Source organism: Biomphalaria glabrata, chromosome 17 (genome assembly GCF_947242115.1).
Source record: "Biomphalaria glabrata chromosome 17, xgBioGlab47.1, whole genome shotgun sequence".
Classification (NCBI taxonomy): domain Eukaryota; kingdom Metazoa; phylum Mollusca; class Gastropoda; family Planorbidae; genus Biomphalaria; species Biomphalaria glabrata.
In genome coordinates, this window is record NC_074727.1 from 5128117 (window position 1) to 5156067 (window position 27951).

Here is a 27951-nt window from a genome sequence, read left to right on the forward strand (position 1 = left end):
GAACTTGACGACTAAACTTTTTAGTTTCATATAACTTTAATGACTATTAACTCTAACAATTCGTTACTGTAACATGTAGCGTAGAAGACTGTACAATATCTTTCAGTTTACAGTTAGCTATATTTCGTTGCAATTCATCTCTTCACTTCGTTGCAATTCATCTCTTCTCAACATGCATCGAGCCGTATTCCACAGAACAGACCAACGACACACTTCCCAGTGTCGCTCCAGGTCTCCCAAAGCTGAACCAAGTCGTACTCAAGTCTACCACATCAGAGCCGCACACGTCTTACATCGACTGTATCGACTGTAACGGCTCAAGTCCACTGTAGTTCGCTGTATGGACTTTAACGACAGTAGTCCACTCCAGTTAACTCTACCCTAGTTAACTTGCATCGAGTCGTACACATTTCTCTTCCACTAGAGCCGCACACGTCTTACATCGTCTGTATCGACTGTAACGGTTAACTCACGACTCCATACGACTGACTTTCACATTAACTCTCTGGCTCATATAGAGTCCCTAATTGCTTGTCCAAAGTTGCACAAACACGGCTAGTATCCTCTCTGGAATAACACGTGAGGAAACGTCACATCCTGTCTTTGTTTATACATGTAGATTCCAGAAAACATCGGCTGCAGTGTCATCTTGCCGGGGTCACAAGTTGTGACCTCTATCTGTCACTGGACACTGCCAGTACCTTCTGGAATAACACGTAAGGACACGTCACATCCTGTCTTTCTTTATACGTGTACATTCCATAGAACACCCGCTGCTGTGTTATCTCGCCGGGGTCATACGTTGACCTCTACCTATCACTGTCATTTGTAACAATATTCAGTTCGACTACAGTCGTCCACCACAGCATTAGTGCAGTAACAATAACAACAGCTCCAGTTCGTCTCCCTCATTCGCAGGATGGACAACGAAAATAAAGATGCAAACACAAACCCCATACAGACAACAAAAACAACAAACACACACACACACACACACACACACACACACACACACACACACACAATCAGGCTTCATGAATTCGTCTCCAATGTACTTTTACAACGAATGACATTGAAACACCCTTGACTAAAAGTGAGAAACAATGAACTGAATATGTAGTAGTAGGGAGCCCTACAATATTTCATTAAGTTTTTTTTTCTGTTAGCTATTTCACATACAATAGTCATACATATGTAAAACTGGTATATTTACATAAGAGTCTACCCACATGTTAGTCATGTGCCATCACATAAGGGCTTGCTATTTGGTTACTCAGTTCAGTTGCATACATTAACCTTATGCTGAAAAAAAAAGAAGCATACATGATGGACACATTTTTATATAGGTTATACCAAATCACTATCTGATAAAAAGTTTGAACACCTTATTTCTACCACAACCATTCTCGGATCAAGTTGAAACTTTGCACAACTATTCATTGGGAAGCGTGGTCGAGAGGCCAAGTGCGCTTGAACTTGGCTTGGCTCGAGGTTCGACACCCGACTCGGGCAGAGTTGCGTTTACTGAGCGCCTAAAGACAGCACGGAAAACCAACTCCTAGATACCTCCCCCCCCCCTCCTCACTGGTCCACAAATGAGATTGGACCAAAAAGCGCCCTGAGCATGCTATAAGCATGAAAGTAGCGCTATATAAAAGGTATAATAATAATTGGCTTAGACAACACGCAAATATATAAATAAAAAAATTAACCAATTAGTCAATTAATTATTGGTTACTAATTATTTTGTATGATACTAACAAGGGAAATGAATCATTCAGTATTCACAATATGTTAAATATGTATTGGGTTTTGTCCCCTTACATAATTATACATGTTGTTTTTTTATACCCCACTCCCATTCTCGCATCAATTTGAAACTACATTCAATATTTATTGTACCTAACAAAATATGAATCAATTAAAAAATTAAACAATTAGTTCATTAATTATTGCTAATTAATTATTTTCTTTGATATCGAATATTATTGAGATTTATAGTTGTAAATGCGGAATACTTCTCATAGATAAATTTTTTAAAGGATTTTAAAAATATTTTGCTTGTTTTTTTTGTTTTTGTTTTTTTTTGTTTTTTTAATTAGAACTGACTAGTGGTCGAATGAACTTTTTCTGACAGCTTCAAATCTCTATTTCAGGTTTCCTGGCAGCGCTAATAAGGCTATGGACCAACCCTATCTACGTATGTTTGATCATGTCCTCCTGTTTTGTCCTGTTTTCAGCCAGCGCTATTGGGTCCTTCACACCAAAATATATGGAGAGAATGTTCAACTTGCCCGCGTACAAAGCCAACTACATCATGGGTATGTGTCACGCCACGTGTCAAGGGTCAATGTGAATGGTCAATGTGAAGGGTCAATGTCAAGGGTCAATGTGAAGGGTCAATTTCACAAACGAAGAGATTAGAGACAGGGTTAGCTCAGAGATTCGACCCCGCGATAATCTGCTAACTATTGTAAAAAAAAAAAAACGCAAACTAGAACTCTATGGCCACAAGGTTCTTAAGGCTCGCAAAGACCTTCCCGCAGGGAGCAGTACCAGGAAAAAGAAGGTGAAGCAAACAGAGAACGCGATGGGAAGACATCGTTATAGATTGGACGTGCCTGCTTCTATCCAAGGCAAAAGACAGAGAAAAAATGGAGAAAGGCGGCCAACAGATCTTGTATGGTCCAACAGACTAAGTGATAGGTGAAGGTTAAGTGATAGGTGAATGTTAAGTGATAGGTGAAGGTTAAGTGATAGGTGAAGTTTAAGTGATAGGTGAAGGTTAAGTGATAGGTGAAGGTTAAGTGACAGGTGAAGGTTAAGTGATAGGTGAAGGTTAAGTGATAGGTGAAGGTTAAGTGATAGGCAAAGGTTAAGTGATAGGTGAAGATTAAGTGATAGGTGAAGGTTAAGTGATAGGTGAAGGCTAAGTGATAGGTGAAGGTTAAGTGATAGGTGAAGGTTAGGGGATAGGTTAAGGTTAAGTGATAGGTGAAGGTTAAGTGATAGGTGAAGGTGATGTAAAGATTATTACTTCCTAGTCCAAACTTCCTGCAAGACGGGCATAGGAACGGAAGCCGGCAGGGTTTGAACTCAAACTCATCTGATAGTGACGACTTTCCAAAGTGCATACCTCACGACCAGCTATCCGTTGATTAATGCCATGTAAAATGTTTAAATGTTTCGGATGTTCCTTCAGAGTTGAAGATAATCTATTTCCTAGTCCAAACTGCGGGCAGGGTATGAACCCGAGATTATCGAGACGACCGAACGAGCATCCAGCGCACATACCGCACGACCAGGCAGCCATCCTGTTGCATCACAAGCTGTTATTAGTTCATATCTAGTGATCGATGTCATTTTAAATCCCCTGTTTCTACCAAGGGTAAATACTGAATGCTATGTCGTTTCATGGATTAATATTTTGTCATGTGGTCAATTAATTAATGAAACATTAAAACCTGTCGCTAATTAAATTAAAAGCACCGTATAAGAAAATATGTTAGATCCTAGACCCTATGTACAGATTGTCATGGCAAGAGTCAGACATTTTATAATTATCAGATATAATTTTATTGTCACATTTCAATACAAAATAGAAAGAGGTAGGTCAATGTCCAAACACCTTATCAAAGATTTTAAAAAAAAAAGGAAATATATTTTGAAAAATTTTCAGAAAGTTTCAACATATATAGTAATTTCATTTAGCTTTATTTTATTTCTTTCACATGACAAGCTGGCCAGTCGCTTAGCGCTTCCTGTGTTGGAACAATTCTTGGCGGTTACCTGACGAAAAGATTAAAGATGACGGCGAAAAGGGCTTTGGTGTTTTCTACTGTGATCCTTTTCCTGTCCATTACTTGCACTGTAGTAGCCATGTTCTTTCAATGCGAGCAGCCGACAGTACACAACTGGCCAGGGTTAGCTGCATTTTTCTTTTAAATATATATATTTTTTTTAAACAAAGCTAATCGAAACATCAATTTAAACTTTATGTAGTCACCCAGCACTCAAACTACGCACTAAATATTTATCCTATGTGGCAACTTTATTACACAAGAAATCTTAAAATATTAAAATACATGTCGTTAGATAGACTAAGACTATGACTGCTTTGTTGATCCTTGTGGAAATTAGTTGTGATTACAAGGACTCTTTTCTCATATAAAGATAAACACAACAGAAACATACACATAAATACAACAGACACAACATAAAGAGTGGCATCTTAAAGTAAATTACAAATCATAATCATCTACACTGTTCTACCGTGTTAATATTTGCGTTCACGTAGAACTATAACTTATGTAATTGGATCACTATGTCATCTAATGATATGCAATTAGGTCAACAGAATCCTGTTACGATGACTGCCATTGTGAAGATAACAAATACTTCGCCATTTGTGGGCAAGACGGAAAGACTTACTACTCACCTTGTACAGCTGGCTGCACCAGTGTTAACAATGGCGTGAGTAACCTGAAACTACTGACCCAACCGCTGACCTAACCAAAAAGATTTAAAGTTTGGTTGTTTGCTTGCTAACTCCTAAGTTGTCCCCACTTTTGAAAAGCTTTGTCCTTTTTTTTTTTTTGTTGTCCTGCGGGTGTTTGGTGACCCTGAGTTCAAGTGGTGTTCCAGCTAGCATGGCTCGCGAACTCAGAGGCCTCGACGAATTGGACAGTGGGGGAGACCCAGATTTATCGGCCGTCCACCCTTCTATAAAGGGTACCTAACGGTAGTTGGTAAAAGTAAAAGTGGTTGGTCGTTGTGCTGGACATGACGTCCTTGTGAATCGCCAGCTGTAGATGTGGATGAGCTATACGTCTTATCTTCTTATCTTATATATTACAGACGTTATTTGAAAAAAAAAAGAAGATAATTACGTCCTACACATTTTAATCTAGTCATGTATGTTATTCTTTGACTTAAACTTTGCTAAGGCGTTTGTTTTCCTGGCTGATTCAGGCAACCCATTCCATTTTCTAATGGCACTACGGAAGAGGAATCACCTCTACGAATATGTTCTAGCGTATGAAGTTATAAAGATTTTTAAGAAACCTGGTTTTGAGTTTAATACAAAAAACGTAAAGCTTAGCTTTTAGTAAGTTCATTTCAGGTATACGTTCAAATTTTTTTATAAAGGGAAGTTACTTTTGTACTTCATAGTTGATGTTCTCGTCATCCATTAAGCAACATAAACTTGCATAGGTTATTAAATTTCTGCACATTGGCCTCCCCTTTAGTGCAACCTTAGAATAAACATTAATCCGGTTGTCTTTCCTAAGCTATTTGTCTCTGTGGATGCAAAATTTAATTTGTTTCACGTAACAGTTTTTGTTGTATGATGTTTTTTTCCTCAGGTATACCAAAACTGCACTTGCATCGCTGGAGGAACAGCTGTGGCTGGCTCCTGTGACTATGGGTGCGGTCAGTTGTATGCGTACTCGATATTTGCAGCACTCCGCACAGTCACAGGCACGTTGGTGATAGTACCGAAAATTATTCTAATGCTCAGGTAAAGCGCTTTTATGTATCACCTCTATCACAGATAACTGTGCATGCCTAATGTGGATTGTGTGGCTGAGTACATGGGCGCCCATGGCTGAGTAGGTGTAAGTTGAAATCCAGAAGTAGACTAGGAATTTTAATTCCAGATCTAGCTCAAGCATGGGGACGCGGTTGCTGAGTGGTAAAGCACTTGGCTTCCTAACCGAAGGGCCGGATTCGAATCCTGTTAAAGACTGGGATTTTTAATTTCGGGATCCTTAGGGTGCATTTGAGTCCACCCAGCACAATTGGTTTCTGACATTAGTTAGTGTAAAGTAAAGACCAGTGGCATAGCTAGGTTGGGGGGAGGAGGGGAAAGAATTTCAAAATCCCCCCGGGCCCCTACTTAAAGGGGGCCCCCAAATGAGTGTTTTTTACAGTAAAAATTAAGTATTACGCAAAATACCAGGGGCCCCCAAAGAGGTCAAGACCCCCACCCCCGGGCTCCCAAATGATGACAAATTCCTAGCTACGCCCCTGGTAAAGAAGGTTGGTTGATGGTCTGGTCGCATGACACCCTTGTTCACCGTTGGCTGCAGAAACAGATGACCTTTAGATAATCTGCCCTAAAGACCGCATGGTCTGAAAGGGGAACTCCTTTTCTGATTTAAATTGGGTTGCTATTTATGAGTGCAAGTTTAAACCGCATTTCTCCCGTCGTCTACGAAAAGAGTCTGGACCGCATCGCACTGAGAATGCTTTCAAGAGAATACATGGGCATGTATAATTTTGTGTATGTGTGTGTGTCTGCGGGGGCTTGAGTTCAAATCCAGAAGAAGACTAGGAGTTTTAATTCCAGGTTTGACTTCACAACTTCCACAAATCTGAATCTCCAAGCCTAGGTTCGCTTTTTATTATAATTATTAAATGAGACAAGTCCTACAATAAGTCATTACTTTCAATAGGCTTATGTGTCATAAAGGACAAGAGTGATATTCCTTGTTTAGGAGAATTGTCACTATCGTATCTGTACAAAAAAAAATTTATGTTGTCACTCGCCAGATGTGTGGATGACAAAGACAGGGGGTCGGCCTTAGGTCTCTCGGCTTTCATGACGTCATTGTTCGGTAAGTATTATCACAAAAACAAAAAAAGTCAAACCAATAAACAACCGACATGAAACAAATCTTTGAAAAAATATTTAATGCTTAACGTTTTTAGGTACTTTACATAATATAACGAAACAATCGAAATATAACAACTTCTTTTGTAACAATTACCTTATCAAAGGGAAAGAAGCCCGCACACAACTATCTCTCTCAATAAAGTAGAAGCTATTTCCCTTATTTGATATCAAACAAAATAATACAATTTTCTTTTTTTAAAGGCAATGCCAGTTTTTTTTTTTTTTTTTTACAGTAGACCAGTGATGCCCAACCTAATTCGACATGCGGGCCAATATAATTTCCGACACTCGTGTCGCGGACCACTGACCGAAAAGGTAAAAAAAAAAACGAAATGAAAATGGTATGAAACAATTATATTTAAAACTTCTGTATCTAGTACTTACATTAATTAATGGGGCATCTAGAAGTTATCTCTTTTTATTTACGTGTAGGGAAATGGCTTCATTTATCTACTTGAAATGTTTAACAACATTGTAGCTAGATAGCCACCGCCTCATTTTCTTGTCTCTTTTTGGTAAATATTCCCATCGATCCTCCAATCTCTAGGCGTAGTTTAAAAATCTTTTTATTCGCGGCTCAAACTAAGAATGACGTCACATTGGTTTTATACTGCCGTTTATACGACATGTTTAAAAAAAAACAAAAACAGCTACACTTTCTTTACAACTATTATCAAGTTGCACAACAAAGTAAAGATCAGTTCACTTTTCTGAAAGATTCATAATTCGGTTCATCAAATAGTAGCTTCATTGGCTCTCTCATTTCATGAACGTACGGATGTTAAAGGTCAGGGTTCCTATCCATCAAGGAAAAAGTCAGGGACCTAACGTAGGTTAAGATACATTTTCAACCTTTTTTTTTTTTTTTTTTGATTTTCTACACTTTAAACTGACATATCGGCGGGCAGGATGGAACCACGTTGCGGGTCGTATCTGGCCCGCGGGCCGTAATTTGGGCATCACTGCAGTAGATCTTTTGTTTACTATTCTGTAATAGAAATGTTTCCTTTTCAGGTTGGCTTTTGGGACCAATTTTTATTGGTTACGTCATTGATGGCTTTTGCACCATTTGGGACGTGACGTGCGGCAAGAGAGGGCGCTGCCTTCTGTATGACAATGACGTCTTCCGGGTCAAGTTGCACGGCTACAGCGCCACCTCTTTGGCCTGCTCGTTTGTGGTTCTTCTCATTGCCTGCATATATGCCAGGTGCACTGGCTGTCTGGACGAGAAAGGCCAAAAGAAAAAGACTACTCCAATAACGGTCCCATTTATTTGACATGCCGAATTGTGTTTCTGTAAGAACTGAAAATTATATGAACGCTGAAATGATAAGTATTTAATCAATTGTGAGATTATATAATCTTATAAACTTGTGAGAGGGTAACTGCCTGTGTCGAATCTTGTGACTCTGATCTCCTAACGATGCCCTGGGATCTCAAATTCTAATCTGTCTAATCTCTTTTAACATAAAGACAAGTAGGTGTTATTGTAACCACCCCTACCCATTGTTTTGTGTGTTATATGTATATACGTGCACAATTTTTTTTGTTATAATGTAGTCGTGATTGTGTAACTTTATCTTGGTTTTCAAATGTAGATTTGTGTTTAACTCGTGGAAAATAACATTTCTTTGGGTTGTAATAAAAAAAAAACAACAACACAGAGATAATACATAGAACAACGTGCCATGCTTATAAACACAAAGATAAAGTCACATTTCTTTTACCATATGCTAGGACACTATAAGTACTTCTTAGCTAGTGCTGTTAGAACGGTTTGCTAGTCTGCAAGTAAAAACCAACGACTTAGTAGATTTTACGTATTTAATTAATATACCCGATTAGATTAACGCATAGGAGGCTGAGTGGTGAAGCGCTATGCTTCCGAACCGAGGGTTTCGGGTTCGAACCCTGGTGAAGACTACGATTTTGAAATTTGGGATTTTCGGGCGCCTATTAATCTACCCAGCTATCTACCCTGACAGTAGTTGGGGGAAAAGTAAAAGCGGTTGGTCGTTGTGCTGGCCACATGACACCATTGTTAACCGTGGGCCACAGAAACAGATGACCTTTACATCATCTGCCCCATAGATCGTAAAGTCTTACGTTTTAGATTAAAACATGGGCACGCGAATGAACTTCTCCTTTGAAGGAACGACTGCAATTGACAAGTGGGAAGTTGACAAGTTGACTCAAAAGACAACCGTGACCCGGGCGACGACCGTGGGGAGGTGATACAATTCTTGCGAGTTATTTTCTTTATTAAAGGCCCCCAAAGAACTTTTAGGGATTATTTCCACCTAATGGACAAGGAATAGGTAGAAGACGCAGCGTGAATACATTCGTAAGACTTAATACTTTTTATAGAACGCCTGCAAATTATAATTCCGAATTCCGTATTGGCTTACCTGAATGATATACAATTGGGCATAGTCATTCAGGTAGATATGATGCAGTATTATATAAGATAAGATAAGACTGCCTGCGAAAATCAATAATATAGGTCCCCTTTCATCCCAAGCCGCAACCAATGATGCTTCAGAAACTCAGACGCAGTTTAGACGACAGGAAATAGAATTATGTGTAACAGTGACAACGACTACTTTGGAAATATTGAAACAAATCTTTATAAAAAAAAGGCAACTTAATGATGGGTGACGGTAAAAGATAAATGATGTTTGTTACAGGTTATACAGGATCTGAGAAGATCAGAAATAAACATAAAAAATCAGTATTGACTATCAGGCTGTATAACTCTGGCCTACAAGGTTCACCTCGCCGCCTCTGTCTTCACTTTCCCACAAGGTTCACCTCGCCGCCTCTGTCTTCACTTTCCCACAAGGTTCACCTCGACGCCTCTGTCTTCACTTTCCCACAAGGTTCACCTAGCCGCCTCTGTCTTCACTTTCCCACAAGGTTCACCTCGCCGCCTCTGTCTTCACTTTCCCACAAGGTTCACCTCGCCGCCTCTGTCTTCACTTTCCCACAAGGTTCACCTCGCCGAAGGTCTTCACTTTCCTACAAAGTTCAACGCCTCTGTGATTACTTTCCTACAAAGTTCACTGTTACCGCCTCTGTGATTACTTTCCCACAAGGTTCACCTCGCCGCCTCTGTCTTCACTTTCCCACAAGGTTCACCTCGCCGCCTCTGTCTTCACTTTCCCACAAGGTTCACCTCGCCGCCTCTGTCTTCACTTTCCCACAAGGTTCACCTCGCCGCCTCTGTCTTCACTTTCCCACAAGGTTCACCTCGCCGAAGGTCTTCACTTTCCTACAAAGTTCAACGCCTCTGTGATTACTTTCCTACAAAGTTCACTGTTACCGCCTCTGTGATTACTTTCCCACAAGGTTCACTGTTGCTGCCTCTGTGATTACTTTCCTACAAGGTTCACCTCGCCGCCTCTGTCTTCACTTTCCCACAAGGTTCACTGTTGCTGCCTCTGTGATTACTTTCCTACAAGGTTCACTGTTGCTGCCTCTGTGATTACTTTCCTACAAGGTTCACTGTTGCTGCCTCTGTGATTACTTTCCCACAAGGTTCACTGTTGCTGCCTCTCTCAAGCTGACTCAAGAACGGTTACCCTCACAAACAAACAGGAATGTCTTCCACTCGCTGAAACTAACCTTCTACAACTTCCCTTGACAACTTCTTGACCAGACAACTCCCACAGAAAACCTACGCTGCTTCCCAGCTTGATGAGCCGTCCCCTTGCGATAATAATAATCTTTATTGTCCGTATGGAAATTTGTCTTACAATTTTTGCATTACACCAAACAAAAAACATTGTAACTAAAAAATGTACATTCACACCAGACTCGCTCATAATTTACATGTGACAAAGTTTATATCAGATTGTTCCTATTCAATGATTTGATTGCCAGGGGAACAAAAGAGAGTTTGTGTTCGATGCCCTTCCCTAAAATTTTGTTCCATGCTAGAAAACCTAACACATAAAAAACATGAAACCAAGGAAAGAAAAACACGTTTTTTTGTTTATAAAAGATAGATCTTTTTTTTTTAAATGCATTTATTAGTGACTAAAACTGGACTAAAACATAGGTCATCCAATAATGACGTTTACTGGGTGGGTATTCGATGACGTTATGATCTGGTCAAACTCCACCTCCGGATGAAACGTTCCACTGACCATGCCAGGTAACCCTTGTATATTGGCTGGGGCATAGCCTCGACCTAGATCTGACCCCACGCAGTTGTGGCACCAAAAGAAGTTGTCAGGATCCACCTTCTTTTTGACACTCAACAACCTGGAATTTTGGGACGAAGAGAATGTAAAGGACAAACCGGCATGATTAATTGACTCTCGTTATTAGCTGCGATAATGTAAAAAAATTCTGGAACCAAATAATTCATGTGGTTAGAGAACATGTATTTTTTGTTTCTTTTTGTTTTTTAATGTTGTTCACATCTGCATTTTAAATAATTTTAATAATAATAATAATAATAATAATCTTAATTATCCATAAGCACTGCGAATAAAAATAGCATACAGACAGCTATCTATCTATCTATATAATTCTCTTCGTTTGCACAACCATGCGGGATACCACGCAAGCACGCCGAGTCTCTAACCCTCGATGAAAAAGTCATGGAAAGATAACTCTTTTATTTCTGCAAGTCGGACTAGAGTTACCCCACGTAACTTTCACCGCGGGTCGGCTCGCTTCATATAATAAACTCTGTCTGTTCTTTCTGATTTATTAAGAAAATTGCTACATTTACCTATTAAAATGACACTTGTATAGCGTGTCTGTAGTGTTAAGAGCAGGCTGTGTCAGCTCTGGCCCCATCGCTTTTGTGGACACGTGGGGGAGGGGGGTGTCGGGGGAGAAGGTTTCCGTGCTGCAAGCATAGCTCGCCTCGAATCGGGTTTCAAACTATCAGCCCCCCCCCCTTGTTAAGTATCCAGGTGGTGTATTCAAATCTGTTTCACATTTATCATTACGTAATTATGTTGATCTATGACCTTAAAAAAATGGGAATTGAACTCGAGCTCCGTTCTGTTTCCTGAGACGGCATGGCCACCTCGACCCAGATAACGCTTACATGTACATGTAATAATTTAAAAAAACACATGAAATACAAATAGCCTGCCATTGAAAGAGGTTCTAACCAAGGCAAAAGACAGAAATGGAGAAAGATGGTGTGTGCGTGGTGCCCCAACGGTCCAACAGACTAAAGGGGGTGTGAAGATGAAGAACAAATACTAGAAAACTACGCTACATGCTGTATGCAACATGTTCCCAACTATTTTCTTAAAATTTATCTAGTTTTAAAATTTAGCTTATTAAATTTTGGAATTTCAGTTTTATAGCCATCACCTGTTATATGTCGTCTGATTTTCCCAGAACCTTAGCTTCCAGTCGGGCATATCTTCTGCCGGTTCATTAATGTAGGAGCCGTAGCCATAGGCGTAGAGTTTCTGTGCGCCTCTCAGCGCCGTGTCTATACCTTGCTCGTCGGCGTAACCTACGCTGATGGGCCAAGATTTAGCACAGGATGTAGAGAAGATTCCGTTCCTCAGCCCTGAGTGGACAGGAGTGCTACCTCCATACTGGACTGCCATGTTTCCTATACAAATTTTGTAAATACAAAATAGAAAATTGACTGCTACAAAAATATCCCAGATAATGTGAGGTAAAGCCAAGCGGCTTCAGAACCGGAGGTCCCGGATTCGAATCCTGGTGAAAAGACTGGGTCTTTTAACTTTGGGATATTTGAGGCATCTCTGAGTCCACCCAGCTGTAATGGGTACTTGACTTAAGTTGGAGAAAAGTAAAGGCGGTTGGTCGTTGTGCTGGCTACATAGCATCATCGTTAACCGTGGGCCACAGAAACAGATGACATTTACATCATCTGCCCTAAAGATTGCAAGGTCTGAAATGGGAACTTTTCTTTTTCATGGACAAATAAAATAAAATCAGAATCAGAAGTGCTCCACGAACTTCTGGAATAATTGACTACTAGGCCACCACGTGAATTAATCTCTCTAAAAAATATAAGCAAAGTGTTCCGCTAAATACTCAGAATGTGCCAAGTGTTCTGTTAAGGAAAAAGCTTGGGAAACACTGCTCTATATTTATATGAAATTTAAGAACACTTGATGGACTTCAGTTGTTGTTTTTTTTTTGTGTGCGTAAAATCATTCTAGGCCAATTGTATAATATTTGTATGAGTTTAAGTAGACTCTAGGCGGCCACCACTGGTCCGACTAGCATTCGACAAAGTTTTTATTCATGCCACTATTCTCTCTGTGTGTCATACCCCGTTAATCAACAGACTTCACGTCTGTAGCAACAGACTTCACGTCTGCTGGATATTTAGTTTTTAAAATCCTTGCAATCTGTTCAACATTTCTGTTCTATTAAGAAAAATGACGTGGTTGAATAAATAAGCAAGATTTTAGATTTGTTGAGAAACACATTTCAACTTGAAAATATATAGCCGCAAGATGTGCCTTTTATCAGCTATTTCTTACTCATGTGCAGGGGCGAACTAGTTATATGGGCATTAGGGCAAATGCCCGGTGGGCCTGTACCTAAATGGGCCGAAAGGACAACAGTAATCATCTTTTTTTTTTTAAGTCACGTTTGTATTTTATAAGATAAGGGTCGCATGGATGCCACTATGGCACATATCAAATTGTTAAAGGTTTTGTAGTATTCTCTTACAAAGAGGCCCTCTGAGCGTCGTGTTTAAAACTAAAATCCTTTACAGGCTCTACTAGGGCTTACTAATTTAATCGAACACATTTTCCAAAATAATTTAATAGCCTATATCCGTAGACAATGTAACTAGTTGGCTTTATCCTTTAAGGGCCTACACACTTTGCGATTAAAAAGCAACATAAGGCCTATATCCCTTATACAGATATTGTGTTCAACATATGCATTTCTACATCTATCGATACATTATCAAACCATAATGATTTTGACGACAGATAGACCTAGAACTGGATCTCCATATACATTTTATGGACCGGATGGTATAGAAATGCCTGGGCCGATTTTGACACCCAGTCCGCCTCTGCTCATGTGTATAATTATGATAACATGATAAATATAATAAAAAAAAACACACTATGTCGTGAATCCAATATGTGATTGCATTGGTTGGAAAAACTTGAGCAAAGAAATCAATGACCGAAGTGGCGCAGAAAAAAAAAATTAGGCTACAGTGAAAATTTGAGAGAATACCTAAAGATAATTCATTGGTCTTGTTTTGGCTTTTTTTGTGATAAAAATCTTTTATGCATAGAATTTGGGAATCTCAACTGGAAAATGCGATAAGTACATTTGGTGTATTATAGGTTGCCTGCTCGTGTGGTAAGCCTCTGCTCTCCGGACAATCGTCAATATGGTCCCCAGTTTGAAACCTGATTTTTCCCTGCCGTCCTGAGGTCCTGTTTTGTGTTAGGACGTAGGCCTACAAATCTTCAATTCTAAGGAAAGTCTAAAATGTTTACGTCATAAAAGTATGGTCTTAAATTGTGGATCAAATATCTATTTCGTTGGCAAAAGAAAGCACAGTAACCACAAGCTAGAGGATGCGCATGTCCACTGACCTCCAATCATCACGTTCATGCACGTGATGCTGTCCTTGAGAAGCTCGTGCAGCGTGTCAACAAACTGCGCGCGTGACGTCTGCTGATGCAGGACTTCCTTCCGGATCAAACTGTTGAAAACGTACGTTAATGAGTATTCAGCGTCTACGGCGTGCACCTGAACAATAGAACAGCGAGAAGTTTATAATAAAAAAAAATTTCAGTCACAGAGACGAACAAGACTTTCCTCTTATAATCATTTAAAGTTGTATAGGGCAGATAAGTAAGGCTGCTTGCACACTACACGGTTTGGAAGTACGGCAGTCTTTGTAGCTTTGACAGATGTGATTTGTTGTGCTCTGCCTAGATGTTCCTCATTTTATATTGATTTTATTTGCTGTAAATAAATCACTTGTGACTGGTTTATATCTCGTTGTCGCATGAAATCCGTCTAGTGTGATAGCTTGTAGTTTGATATCTGATATTTAGTCATGTAAGCCACTGAGTCCAAGAAGTCGGACGTCGACCGTCGAGTTTAATGTGAAAGCTCCAACAACAATTTAACAATTTCATTTGTTTTGCCACCAAGCACAAGTGCTACAAAAGAAGTCTAAATTACAGATCATAACAATATACATATTCCACATACTCAAGATAATCAAAGGAATACTAACAATAATAAAATGAATACTAAACATAATCAAATGAATACTTAAGATAATAAAATAAATACTCAAAATAATCAAATAAATACTCAAAATAATCAAATGAATACTCAAGATATTCAAATGAATACTTAAGATTATCATATGAATACTCAAGATAATTAAATGAATGCTCAAGATAATCAATTAAATGCTCAAGATAATCAAATGAATACTTAAGATAATCAAATAAATACTTAAGATAATCAAATGAATAATTAAGATAATCAAATGAATACTCAAGATAATCAAATGAATACTCAAGATAATCAAGTGAATACTCAAGATAAATGAATACTCAAGATAACCAAGTGAATACTCAAAATAATCAAATGAAAACAAGAAAAGTAATATTAATGTAAATGCCCTTCTTGGCATCTACAGCCGTACGAAAAAAAAAAAAACAACGTGTAGTGTGCAAGCAGCCTAAAGGTTTAAAAAACTTTCTATTGATCAACAATTTATAGAGTTGTTTTTTTTTTTTGAACCCGAGTACTTAGGTTTTCACTCCAAGTTGGGTGGACTTGAGAACATTGCTAGAGCTTTAATAACTCATCATATGGTTTACTGGGGAAGAAATTAGTCAGCAGAGAAGCATGAAATAGATATTAAAGTAGGAACAACTATAATAATGCAATAGAAATAGCTGTATTGTGAAGAAATAGTCTCACCTCATAGTTTAAAAAACTATTATAGTAATGATCTTCTGTGTATATGACACTTGGGTGGTGAAGGATTGATGATATCTGCGGAATATATTTTATGCAAATAATTCAGAGCCATTTTAATTTTCGCATTACATCAAATATTAAGCTAATTGTAAGTAATTTTATAGTGAGAACACAAAGCTGAATTGTATATAAAAATAATTCAAACAAACATGGTTGTTTGATTCATTAAAAAAAATTGACAATGCTCATGTTGGTGTGTACATCTTCTACTGCAGATGACAAACTTCAGCACTGGAATCTCTATGACGATGCAGATCGCCGGCCTCTTCTGGAAGGCCTCAACACTGACCTGCGTCACAAGCTGTGGGTCGTAGAGACCTGTGACGGAGTTTTGTAGAGTTTCATTTCGTCCTTTCTCTGGAACCTGGACAATCATTATCATCATCATCAAACTCCATTTGAGTGAGGGCTTGATATGCTTAAATCCTCTCTTGCAAAAGCCCTGGACAGAAACCCTGCTGTCTTGCATACCTGTAACCATACAGGTCGAGAATTTTTGGTTTCCCAAACCTGTCGAGACGGAGATCAGCAAGTCTGGGGCAGTCAAACAGAATATGAGGCACGGTTTCCTCTTCTTCCCCGCAGCGGGGGCACCATGAATCAAAATTTGGCAATAGCCGTGAGAAATATTAGCCAACTGGAGAGTGGCCTGTCCTGCGCTATAATAGCTTGCTCAGGCCTGGACCGCCTCCACCACGGGGAAGTGCGGTCAGGGGGCCTCCTGCGCTCCCAGACTCCACGGGCTTTTTGGGGATTGTCCCAGCACTCAAACCATTTTTCCATTTCTTTTTTTTTTATTATAGCCAGGGCATGATGAAAACTTACAGCCTGTTCAGCCTGGACAATAGCCTGGGCTAACCACTCCTGGCCAGTCAATCAACACAGAGTGTCTCCAAGTCGTTTCAGTTTCAATTAATCAGCACTAAATAAAATCCTTACATGATATAAGAATATATTGTGCGTTATTTGAACAGAGTCATTTCATACAGGAATCTCTAAACCTAAAAAAGAAACACCAACTTGAAAAAATTACTCTGGAATCCTCAATACACTATAATGAATCTCCACCCTGGGACGAAAGCCCTCTTCCTACTATAAGGGACCATATTGAAAACATAAAAAGAAAATCTGATTACAGACCAACAGAGCTCAAGGAAATAGTGAACTGTTTTCTACATACCAATTACCCTAGCAATCAGTGGATCAGAGTTTACACGGATGGCTCATCCCATAAAGCCACCACAAATGGAGGAGCTGGAATACTTATCGAATGGCCAGATGGAGGAAAACTAGAAAAATCCTTTGCAACTGGAGAGCTCTCTGACAGTCACAGAGCAGAAAGGGAAACACTAGCACTAGCTGCTACCATGCTAGCAAATCATCCAAGTTCCCCTCACAGTCAGATTGTCTTTCTAACAGATGCAAAAACAACCCTCCAAAGCCTGCAAAACTCTGATTCCCCTTATATTAAAAACCTCAGAACAGCACTCACAAAGCTCAACCACAACAGCAAAAAAACTGTTATTCAATGGATACCAGCTCACATACAACTAGCAGGAAATGAGAAGGCTGACACACTCGCCAAGAGTGGGAGAATAAACTCACAAGTAAACTCTGCACTCTATCCAGAAGAAATGAAGAAATTAATTGTAGATAAAATAAATGAGAAATGGACGAGCTCCCATCCAAATCACAAGAAAGATGATGCTTACTATAAGCTATCCCGACAAGACCAACGTCTAATCTTTCGACTCAGGACCGGACACAACAGAATGCGACAACACATGTTCCGGAAGCTCAAAATTGGAACCAGTGAAATCTGCCCATGTGGAGTATCACCAGAAAATGCCGACCACGTCCTCCAAAACTGCTCTCTCTACCAAGAGGCCCGTATAAGACATTGGCCCAAAATCACCCCAATAGAAAGAAAACTATATGGAGAGCTCCCTGATTTGGAAACCACTGCGCAGTTCATCTCATGTATTGGTTTAGTCATATGAACACTCCAACATAACAATGAGAACGATGAAGAAGAAGAAAATGAACAGAGTGGAATTGTATTTACTGGGCGGCTTTAGGCAGCACGGAAAACCTTCTCTCAGACAGCCCCTCCCCCAACAGGTCCACAAATGAGTTGGAGCATGATAGAAGCATGAAAGTAGCGCTATATAAAAGTTATTTAAAACAGTTATATAAAAACAATAAGCATAAGTATAAGCATATACATAAATACAATACCGTTCATCCACGTGTTTTCTTAAATCTTTTTTAAATGTGAAAAGATATATTATAACTACGGATGGTTGACGCACCTCGTTGTTTGATTCAGATGAATTCGAGCCGAAATGATTCATGAAAATCATGAGGCTACCAACGAATTGTGTTCCGGCCACAGGTTCGTTGCCTGTGTAAATGTAGCCACCCCATTCGGGAGATAGACCGTTGAGGATACTGAATACATCCTCGACCGCTTTCTTGTTGATTGCATTTCCTAGAACGAAACAAATATTGCATCATTTACTTCATAGATTAGATGCGTTTTATTTAGACACTGATAGTTAGAAACTTTAAGCTAAGTGATAAAAACCTTATGTTTGCAATCTTCAAAATAGGAAAGTAAATATTTAACACATAGACATTTATAAATAAATATAGACTGGCCGATTAAAGAGTTTTATAAAACGAAAATTTGTGACTTGCAATTTTTGTGTACTTTATTATACAGCATTTATGAGCAGTATAAAAGTTAAGTATTCATATCTATTTCAGCCATAACCTATATAAGTATTACACTATTTTCACTAGTGTTTTTTTTTTAAATCTCTCAGCGTGAAGATCAAGCAATTTTTCATAATTCGGAAATCCGAATACAATAGATATACATGTTTTCAAGTTACATGAAGTTACTTCCTTCCGCCAGTCCATATTTATTTATGTCTATGATTTAACACTTATTAAAAAGTGTATATAGTTTTTTTTTAAAGTTGGAAATTAGGAAAGTGATATGTGCTGAACAGTGTAAGTTTTAATAGCCAATCAGAAATTCCCTTGCATTGTGACAAGTTCAAGAAAGTCATTGAAAAAAAAAAAAAAAAAAAAAAAAGAAGACGTTTTGATATATATATATATCTCTATGCAGCAAAATAATAATACTAGTTATAATTGTCTTAACGCCTAGTAAAATCTACCATTTATATCTTATAAAATAGAGACGTTACTTCAAAAAAAGAAGATGATTACATCCTATGCGTCATGCATCTAGTCATGTTCATTATATGGACATCTAGGTCTAACACTAGATCTAAAGTTCTGATCCGAAACTCTTAAGATCTAGTCTAGATCTACTTCTAAATGGTTAAGAAAGGTATTAACGCGGGTCAGCTGTACAATACGTTCACCACTTACGACAAATTCTCCTTTATATCTGGCTCTTATTCGCTGACACTTTCTTATACTACTGATTAACAAAAATAAACCATCGATTCATAGCTGTGTACTTTACACTGGACCGCCTTGTTTTCGTTTAAGCCATATCGAAAATTAATTTGTTTTATCACAGCCTTGCATCCACATAGTGGCAAAAAAACAACAACAACAACACTATTTACCTGTTTGGTCAAAAAGAGGAATGACCGCTAGTACATTTCGGAACCTCTCGGGCGGGTAATGTAACTTGAAGGTAAAGTCCACCACCACACCCCAGGTGCCCCCTCCACCTCCACGGATGGCCCAGAAGAGGTCTGTGTCGTTGGTCACGTGGACGGAGCCGTCGAAGTCGTAAGTGAGGGTTTGGGTGAAGTTTAACACACGGATTTTGCCCTGAGATGGAACAAGATCATGAGTAAAGAAATAAAGAGAGTTACTGTTACAATGTCGCTACATAAATACTGTTACAATGGCGTGATATACTTACTGTAATAATAGCGTTTCATAGTTACTGGTAAAATGGCGTTACACAGTTACAACTATAATTACGTTGTATATTTACTGTTACTATGGTGTTACATAGTTACTATTACAATAGCGCTTTATAGTTATTGGTAAAATGGCGTACAACAGTTACAACTATAATGGCGTTGCATATTTACTGTTACTATGGCGTTACATAGTAACTATTACAATAGCTTAGCATAATTACTGCTACAACTTGGTTACATAGTTACTGCTATATTGGCGTTACATAGTTACTTTTAGCAAAGCTAATCACGATTGTGCAAATGAGAATCTAAAATGAAAGGAAACATTATATATATGTTTTACTTACTTCAGCAGTCACGATGGTTGCCTCCAGGAGGTTGTCCACTGCCAGCCCAAACTTCCTACTAATGGGGCTGTGACCACCGCCCTGTGTGTAGCCACCCATGCAAACAGTGTGTGCTGAGCCCCCAACAACAACGCGCCCTACTGTTTGTGTTCCCGTGGCGTCCGCCCCCCTGATCTTATCCACCTGAGAAATCAAACAAAAAGATGCAATCTGTTATTGAAATTCCAACCCTTGCAAAAATATATGAACTAGTCTAGTTAAATATTGGCTATTTGACTTGAAAAAAAAAGTATTAACATTTTTGTTTCGCTATTTTACCTATTTTTTAACAAATGGACATAGACATAAATAAATATAGACTGGCCGATTAAAGAGTTTTATGAAACGAAATTTTTTGAGTAGCAATTTTGTGTACTTTATTATACAGCATTTATGAGCAGTATAAAAGTTAAGTGCTTTTTAAACTTTCTTTTTAATATACACAATGATACACACCATATATATTGTAAATAAGGAGGCAGTGTAGTTTTGTTGAATCTCTAAGAATCGTGCAATTTTTCATAATTCGGAAATCCGAATACAATAGATATACATGTTTTCAAGTTACATGAAGTTACTTCCTTCGGCCAGTCTATATTTATTTATGTCTATGCAAATGGACCTATATTGCATTGGTCTATAGCGGTGTTTCCTCAACTTTTTCACACAATCTAACTACTTAGCGTAACAGTTTGATTAATTTTCTTAGAGAGATTAATTCACGTCGTGGCCTACTATTCAATTATTCCAGTAGTTCTTGGAACACTTCATTTTATTCAGGCCTCGGGGAACACTAGGGTTCCTCGGAACACAGTTTGGGAAACACTGATCTATAACAGGCCTAAACATATTGTTATATTGTAGATTTTCATCTAACATTGGGTTTTTTATGTAAAAGAATACCTCTCAAAGTCGCCTGCTGGAATGTCCGCACCACAAAGGCCGCGGGATACCAAATGGAAATCCGCTGCCGAGGACAGACGCAGACGGCGAAAAGAAAATCTTAATCGACCACCAGCGGACAATGATTATACTTGCCCTGCGTGTGGCAAAATATGTAGGTCACAGATGGGGCATTACTCATTAATTTTCGGGCTCGAGGACAAGCCTTATTATGCTGATGAATTTTTGGGGAAAAAATATACTAACGATATTCATTGTTAATTAGGGTGTACTTTAAGTATAGCGTGCCTACATGTCAGGTGTACCTCTGTATAGACTTGCAACCAAGACGCGCCGCTTTGCACTTTCACCTCCCCCGCTGGATTTCTGGCCGAGTTCAGATTCACTTGTATTTTGTTCATAGACGTCAAGTAGAGGTTCATACTTCCGTCATGCGTACTGCGGCCGATGTAATCGTGGCCAGACGATCGGACGGTCAAATGCAAATTGTGGCTTCGTGCGTAGATGACCATACGCTGCACATCTTCCACTGTGTAAGGCAAAATGATCAGCCCGGGTAGTTTAGTCTTTCGAATATTTCTTGAGTAGGACATGTTCACTGTGGGAGAACAACTGAACGTTAATGTAAAGAATATGTATAAAGATATATTAATCATTGTTGCCTAATTATTTAGTTAATTGATTCATTCGCTTTGACCCAATGAAAAGCACACTTCATAACATTTGATTCAAACTTAACTCGCCCAACTTGTAGCTTAAATCGATCACATTGCTATTATATATTACCTTTACCTATCCGTTGGGGCACCATGCAAAATTTGTGGACCGTCATTCTCCATACCTCTCTGTCTTTTGCCCTAGATAGAGCCTGTTTCAATGGCAGGCCCGTCTATTCTTTTGTGGTGTCTTCCCATCGCTTTCTCTGTCTGCTTCTTCTTTTTTCTGGTACTGTTCCCTAAAGGAAGGTTCTTTGAGTGTCCCGAAGACCTTGTAATATGGCCATAGATTTTAAGCTTGCGTATTTTTTTTTAATGATAGTTAGCATCTATACATATTGTTAGGACACGATTAAGAATGAGTAGCTAAAAGTTGTTTCATCAAAAGAGTTAAGTTTTAGCTTGGCGACAGTGACGCGACTATTAAAAACAAGACTAGAATTTGAAGTTCAGAAAAAGTAAACATAGAATAATCTTGGCGGCAGCTTTAGAGTGATGTGGGCTTTAGTTTCTGGAGTAAAATTTAATTTATCGACATTCGACAGTCATTACGTATTCAACTTCTTGTTCGACATTGCTCGTCAGCGTCGAGTAACTCTTTAATATGGAGCGAGCATTAGAATTTCACGTTGTGACTTGAAATGTATTTAAAACAAAGGGAGGTAACAAGAGGTGTCAAAAGAGACGATTCGATGATCAATCGCCAGGTTGTGAGATCTTGTTCAAATTAAAACTCAATTTCTTAGTTTGTAGTTTAGTTGGCAACATTAACATTCCATTTAGAGTCCTTGACATTGTTCGGTTTGCTGTGAAAATATCCAATAATATTAAAATATAAGAACGAAGAAGAAAACGTCTTTTTAAAACACCTTGCTTAATCTTTAAGCCTTTCTCTCTCTCTCTCTCTCTTTCTACCTCTCACACACACACTAATTCTCAAGTTCTTTGCTTCACTTTTTCTCTCTCTCTTTCTCTTATCCTCACCTGTCATATATTCATTCTGCCACTTCCTCTTTACTTATGTTTTTATTCCGTCACATCTCTAAACTTCAGCCATCTTTCAACTCAAACCCTTCACTCATACTATCAAAGCACAACACTCAGTAGCTAGGGTCACCTCAATGCGGATTTTCAGTACTAGTCATTTCAACATCAGTCATTTCAAGACGAGTCATCTCAAGATCAGTCATTGAACTATCAGTCGCCTTAAAGAAGTGAATTTATTAATTGTAATGGCGTAATATGTGCTAGTGAAAGGCATATATAGACCCAGCTCAATGCAATAAAACCTTAAAGATGTTGAATATTTAATAGGAGATATTAATTAAGAAGTAGGCCCGAACATAGTTTTGAGAGGTTTCCATTGTGCTCAGATATCTCTACAATCCCTACAACTTACTGTAGGTCTGATCATATGGAGAGATCAGCCTTCCGTCCAGATGGCTACCGATGTAGTACAAATCTTTATGGTCCGGGAAACTCAGATGTCCGGGGTAGACTCTTGTCGGCCAGGTTTGATTTTGACGTAAAGATTGGCTTTTCAGAAAGTGTGTTTGGCAGCACAAGATGATCATCCACAAAATCACAGCCACGTTTGCCCTTAAAAAAAAACGTTTCAAATGAAACATCGAATACAAATTTACTGACTCTCATCTGTTCTAGATTTTCTAAGAGATTATCCTCCTAATTGGCAAGATATATATATATATATAAGAGGCCAAGTGCGCTTGAACTTGGCTTGGCTTGGCTTCCTAGGAGGGGGCTCGAGTTTCCTCTCCACAAATGAGACTGGACCAAAAGCGCTCTGAGCATGCTATAAGCATGAAAGTAGCGCTATATGAAAGCTATAATATATATATATATATATATATATATATATATATATATATATATATATATATATATATATATATATATATACGCAGAGTCGACCTTAGGCAGATTTGACCGATTGTTCCAAAATTGTGTTCACGCTGGCAGGGGTCCCGCAATTTACATTAGCATATCACTATCAGTCATGGCTCTAGTCACATGCATTTTAAAAATGCAGAACATGTTTAGTATAGTTCCATGGTATATCATATGATTGACGTAACTTTAAATAACCCATGTCAGGGAGAGGTATGGCGAGAATGAATGTTAGTTTGATATTTTGATATGATTGTTATATCCCCTTGTTATGAATGCCAAGTGTTGCACGTGTTGTGAACCGAGTGATTAAGTCTTCGTTGAATGTGCGAGAGAATGTGTTAGTCAGTAAGGTCTTGCTCCCGGTCCAGGAAGGTTGGACGTTTACTTCCTGGACTGGTATTTATGCATTTATATATTTGTAAGTTGATGGACTGGTGTTTTGTGTATTTCATAAGAGTGATGTAATTGTGTGCTTTATTAAGTATTAAAGTATTATCGATATTCGTGAATATAAGGAGTTAGAGTTGATGTATATTAAGTGTTCGTATTTGAGTTAAGCAAGTATTGAATTATAATTGAGTAACCAAGAAAGTACCAAGCAAGTATTATTTAATATTCAAGAAACCCCTAGTGAGCCACAGGAGCCAAGTTAAGAAACACAACAAGAACAAGAGAGCAAAGCATTGTATATATATAATTTGGAAACCCTGACAACCCCCTGGCGCATATTGCTTTTGAGTTCTTATCTTTGCATGTTTTATAATAAATGCTGTGCGCTGCCTTCGTAGGATCTTGAAAATAACACGGAAAGAAAGAGTTTGCAATACTGAGATCCTCCTCACGAGAACAGGCCTTCCCAGCATCTTTACAGTCCTCAGGCAACGACGCCTGCGCTTCGCCGTATGGAGAACATTCGCATCCCGAAAATCATTCTGTACGGGCAACTCTCGACTGGCTCAAGAAAAACTGGTCGCCCCCACCTCGGTTACGTGGATGTGATAAAAAGGGATTTAAAATCAGTGAAAATTGATACTGACCATTGGTAAGACATAGCCTTAGACCGCTCTAGTTGGAGAGAGACGCTGACCAAGAAAGCTATGGACAGCGAGAAAATATGGGCCTCAGCTCTTGAAGAAAAGCGTGCCGCACGGAAAAGGGCCGGCTCCTCTATCACCAAAGCGAAAGCCAATTGACCTGCAATATATGTGGGCGGGAATGTCTCTCCAAAATAGGGCTCCACAGCCATATGAAAAAGTGTTCGAGATGAACCATAGTCGTTCTACGACTGAAGGAGGCAAATAGACTAATAAATGTTGAATAATGATCTAATTAATAGTAATAGCTCTTATTGTAACCACAAAAAAAAAAAATTAGAAGTGGGAACTCGCAAGCACCTGTTACATAGGGCCCCTCAAATAGTAAGGCCGGCCCAAGAAATATTTGTTTATTTTCATAAGTAAACTGCTTCTTGCCCCATGAACTATTGCAGTTGTTGACGATTACAATTTGAAACAAAACTCTTCTGTTTGTTTAGATTTTTTAAATATCTACATTCTTTTAGCAATACAGTCGTACAGAAAATTAAAGGTAAGCAATAGGGAGAAATGTTGAGGGGAGGGGGGTAGGTAAAGGGAACCTAAGAAAATAAAAAGAAACTTAAGTATACAAGCAAAATAAAAATAAAATACGTAAATAACAAAATAAAGGGAAAGAACTGCTCAATTACGGCCATTTCAATACCGCAGCACTTATTTCCCTTCTCTTTACAAACTTAATTGATTATCTTCTTATCTTATCTTATATAATACAGACGTTACTTCAAAAAAGAAGATGATTACGTCCTACGCGTCATGCATTTAGTCATGCATATTAACCAATGACTTAAATTCTGCCAAGTCACTGGTTTTCCTGGCTAGCTCAGGCAACCCATTCCATGCTCTAATAGCACTAGGGAAGAAGGAGTATTTGTACAAATTTGTCCTAGCATATGGGACGAGGAATGTGCCTTTATCTTTGTGTCTTTCAGAGTATTTTATTAAATTTTGTTTTTGTATTTGAAGATTATGGTTCAGTGTTTTATGTATGATTGCTACTTTACTTTTGAGCCTTCTGTCCTGAAGGCTTTCTAAATTTAGTGATTTTACTAAAGGTGTTACTCTAGTCAAATGTGAATATTCGTTTGTTATGAATCTCACTGCTCTATTTTGTGTCTGTTCCAGTTTCTTAATGTTTTCTTGAGTTGAGGGGTCCCAAACGGAGGATGCATATTCTATTATTGGCCTAACCAAGGTTAAGTAACATTTTAGTTTTATGTTCTTATTTGATTTATAGAAATTTCTTTTAATAAATCCTAATGCTTTGTTTGATTTTTTTGTAGTTTCATCAATATGTGGATTCCATGATAGTTTTTCATTTATTATAACACCTAGGTATTTTGCGTTTTTAGTCTGTGATACTGGTTTGCCATGAATAAGATAAGTGGAATTAATTTGTTTTAGTTTTTTGTTACTCTTAACAACTGACATTTTTCTGGGTGGAAAGACATGCTCCAATTTGATTCCCATTTCTGTAATTCATCTAATTCTCTTTGTAAAATATCTGTGTCTTGTGTTGTTTTTATTGTTCTATATATTATGCAATCGTCTGCAAATAATCTGACTTTACTGAACTAATGCAATTTGGTAAATCATTTATGTAAATTAAAAATAGTAGTGGACCCAAGACTGTACCTTGAGGTACACCTGAGTTTACTGTTATCGGTGTTGATTTAGAGCCATTTATTATTACAGTTTGTTCTCTCCCTATCAGAAAGTCTTTAATCCACTGATGCAGTGGACCATTAATGCCGAAATATTTTAATTTTTTAAGCAAACTATGGTGGTGAACTTTGTCAAAAGCCTTAGAAAAATCTAGTAAGATATCATTTATTTGTTCACTTTTATCTAAACCTTTTGAAAAATCATCAATTAGTCCTATTAGTTGTGTTTCACATGATCTATATTTCCTAAAGCCATGTTGGTATGGTGTGAGGACATTATGTTTGTCTAAGTGGTTTATGATGTTGCTACATATTATGTGTTCTAGGATTTTACATGTGATGCTGGTAAGTGAAACTGGTCTGTAGTTCCCTGGGTCAGATTTTTCTCCTTTTTTAAATAGGGGGGTGACATTAGCTTCTTTCCAGTCCTTTGGTACTCTGCCCTGGTTAAGTGAAGCCTGAAAGAGTATTTTGAACACTGGGGCTAGCTCATTACTTACTACTAATTAATTTACTGATTGATTGATTTGTTAATTGATTCGTGTGTTGTCATCAGCAGTGAATAATTGTGCAAAGTTTCAACTTGATCCGAGAATGAAAAACGGGAGAGAAAACCGTCTCAAAGAACCGTGACAGACAGACAGACGGGATAAGTTAAAAGAAAAAGCTTTGTAATAATAAGAATTACTCTATTCTACTAGCCAAAACGTATAGAATTGGATTTTACTTGCGAAAGGGTGGGAAAAAATTTATCGTGTACCATTTAAGATACAAAACATCACAAGAAACACCGCAAATCTCAAAGACTACCTTAAACATATCATTGAAATCTGTGTTATTGGATGAAAGAGTTCATATCAGGTCCAGGTTAACTCTTTCTCTCCTAATTAACGATAACATCGCTGATTTGACCCCATTAAATTAAGTTTATTTTTAGTTTTATAAACTACTATATAAGTTGTATAAAAAGAGCACGCATTCTCCTATAATTCTTTACCAAAGGTAACATTTTGTGATGACAAACAAAAATGTTAGTGAAGTTTGATCATAGCAGGGTAGAATGCAGAAATGTGAAAAATGAACGATTCTGTCAGAATGTGGACAAATAATTGCGGAGATAAAGAGTTAATGAAGTCAACAAAACTATAAACTACTTTAAGACTTATGTTTGAGAAAGTAATTCTATTTGAGTAGGAACAATAAAACACATTCATGTATCAGATATAAGACTTACATGATTTGTAGATCTTATAAATCTAGGAAGACTAAACTTGGAAAGATAATGAACTATTTTGCTTAATATTGAATATTTTGGGTCACGAAAGGAAAAAATATTAAAAAGATCTAGGTCCATGTAGACTGTAGAGAAAAGGATATGTAAATAAGAAGATAAGCTAACGATCTATTTTGAGTTTGGTTTACTGTAAAATATTGAATATTTTGGGTCACGAGGGGAAAAAAATATTCAAAAGATCTAGGTCCATGTAGACTGTAGAGAGAAGGATATGTAAATAAGAAGATAAGCTAACGATCTATTTTGAGTTTGGTTTACTGTAAAACTCTTTTTTTTTTTTAAATCAGATTTCTTTCATTTATTTGTTAGTGTCAAATGCAACAAAACGATAAAAATTGTAATTTCAAAATTATGTTTTTTTTTAAAATTCAGAATTTAAACAATCCCCCA

The 27951-nt window shown here is 38.0% G+C and overlaps 2 protein-coding genes across 2 annotated transcripts in view; one reads left to right on the forward strand and one right to left on the reverse strand.

The window, feature by feature from the left end:
* LOC106065689 (solute carrier organic anion transporter family member 2A1-like) overlaps positions 1 to 8161 on the forward strand; it is a 29782-nt gene extending 21621 nt beyond the window's left edge. Inside the window, exons 8-13 of the mRNA XM_056015738.1 lie at positions 2157 to 2321; positions 3740 to 3923; positions 4350 to 4473; positions 5367 to 5521; positions 6556 to 6620; positions 7694 to 8161. Of these exons, the coding sequence (XP_055871713.1) occupies positions 2157 to 2321; positions 3740 to 3923; positions 4350 to 4473; positions 5367 to 5521; positions 6556 to 6620; positions 7694 to 7956 (956 nt within the window). The 3' untranslated portion in view covers positions 7957 to 8161. The remainder of the gene's footprint in view (positions 1 to 2156; positions 2322 to 3739; positions 3924 to 4349; positions 4474 to 5366; positions 5522 to 6555; positions 6621 to 7693) is intronic.
* Positions 8162 to 10675: 2514 nt separating this feature from the next.
* LOC106065687 (uncharacterized) lies at positions 10676 to 27639 on the reverse strand. The gene is made up of 10 exons (XM_056015960.1): positions 27502 to 27639; positions 22998 to 23197; positions 21188 to 21480; positions 19941 to 20123; positions 19285 to 19495; positions 17989 to 18167; positions 15617 to 15691; positions 14263 to 14419; positions 12020 to 12269; positions 10676 to 10945 (listed from the first exon to the last, which is right to left on the reverse strand). Coding segments are annotated over exons 1-10 (1755 nt in total). The 5' UTR covers positions 27504 to 27639; the 3' UTR covers positions 10676 to 10740.
* Between the last annotated feature and the right edge of the window lie 312 nt (positions 27640 to 27951).

Excerpts from the sequence above, each read along its gene's own strand:
- LOC106065687 (XM_056015960.1), bottom strand. Across the intron at positions 20,124-21,187 it reads GGTTGCAAGTCTATACAGAG|GTGGATAAGATCAGGGGGGC; the intron begins GTACACCTGACA and ends TTGATTTCTCAG. Across the intron at positions 10,946-12,019 it reads AATCAGACGACATATAACAG|GTTGTTGAGTGTCAAAAAGA; the intron begins GTGATGGCTATA and ends CCAAAATTCCAG.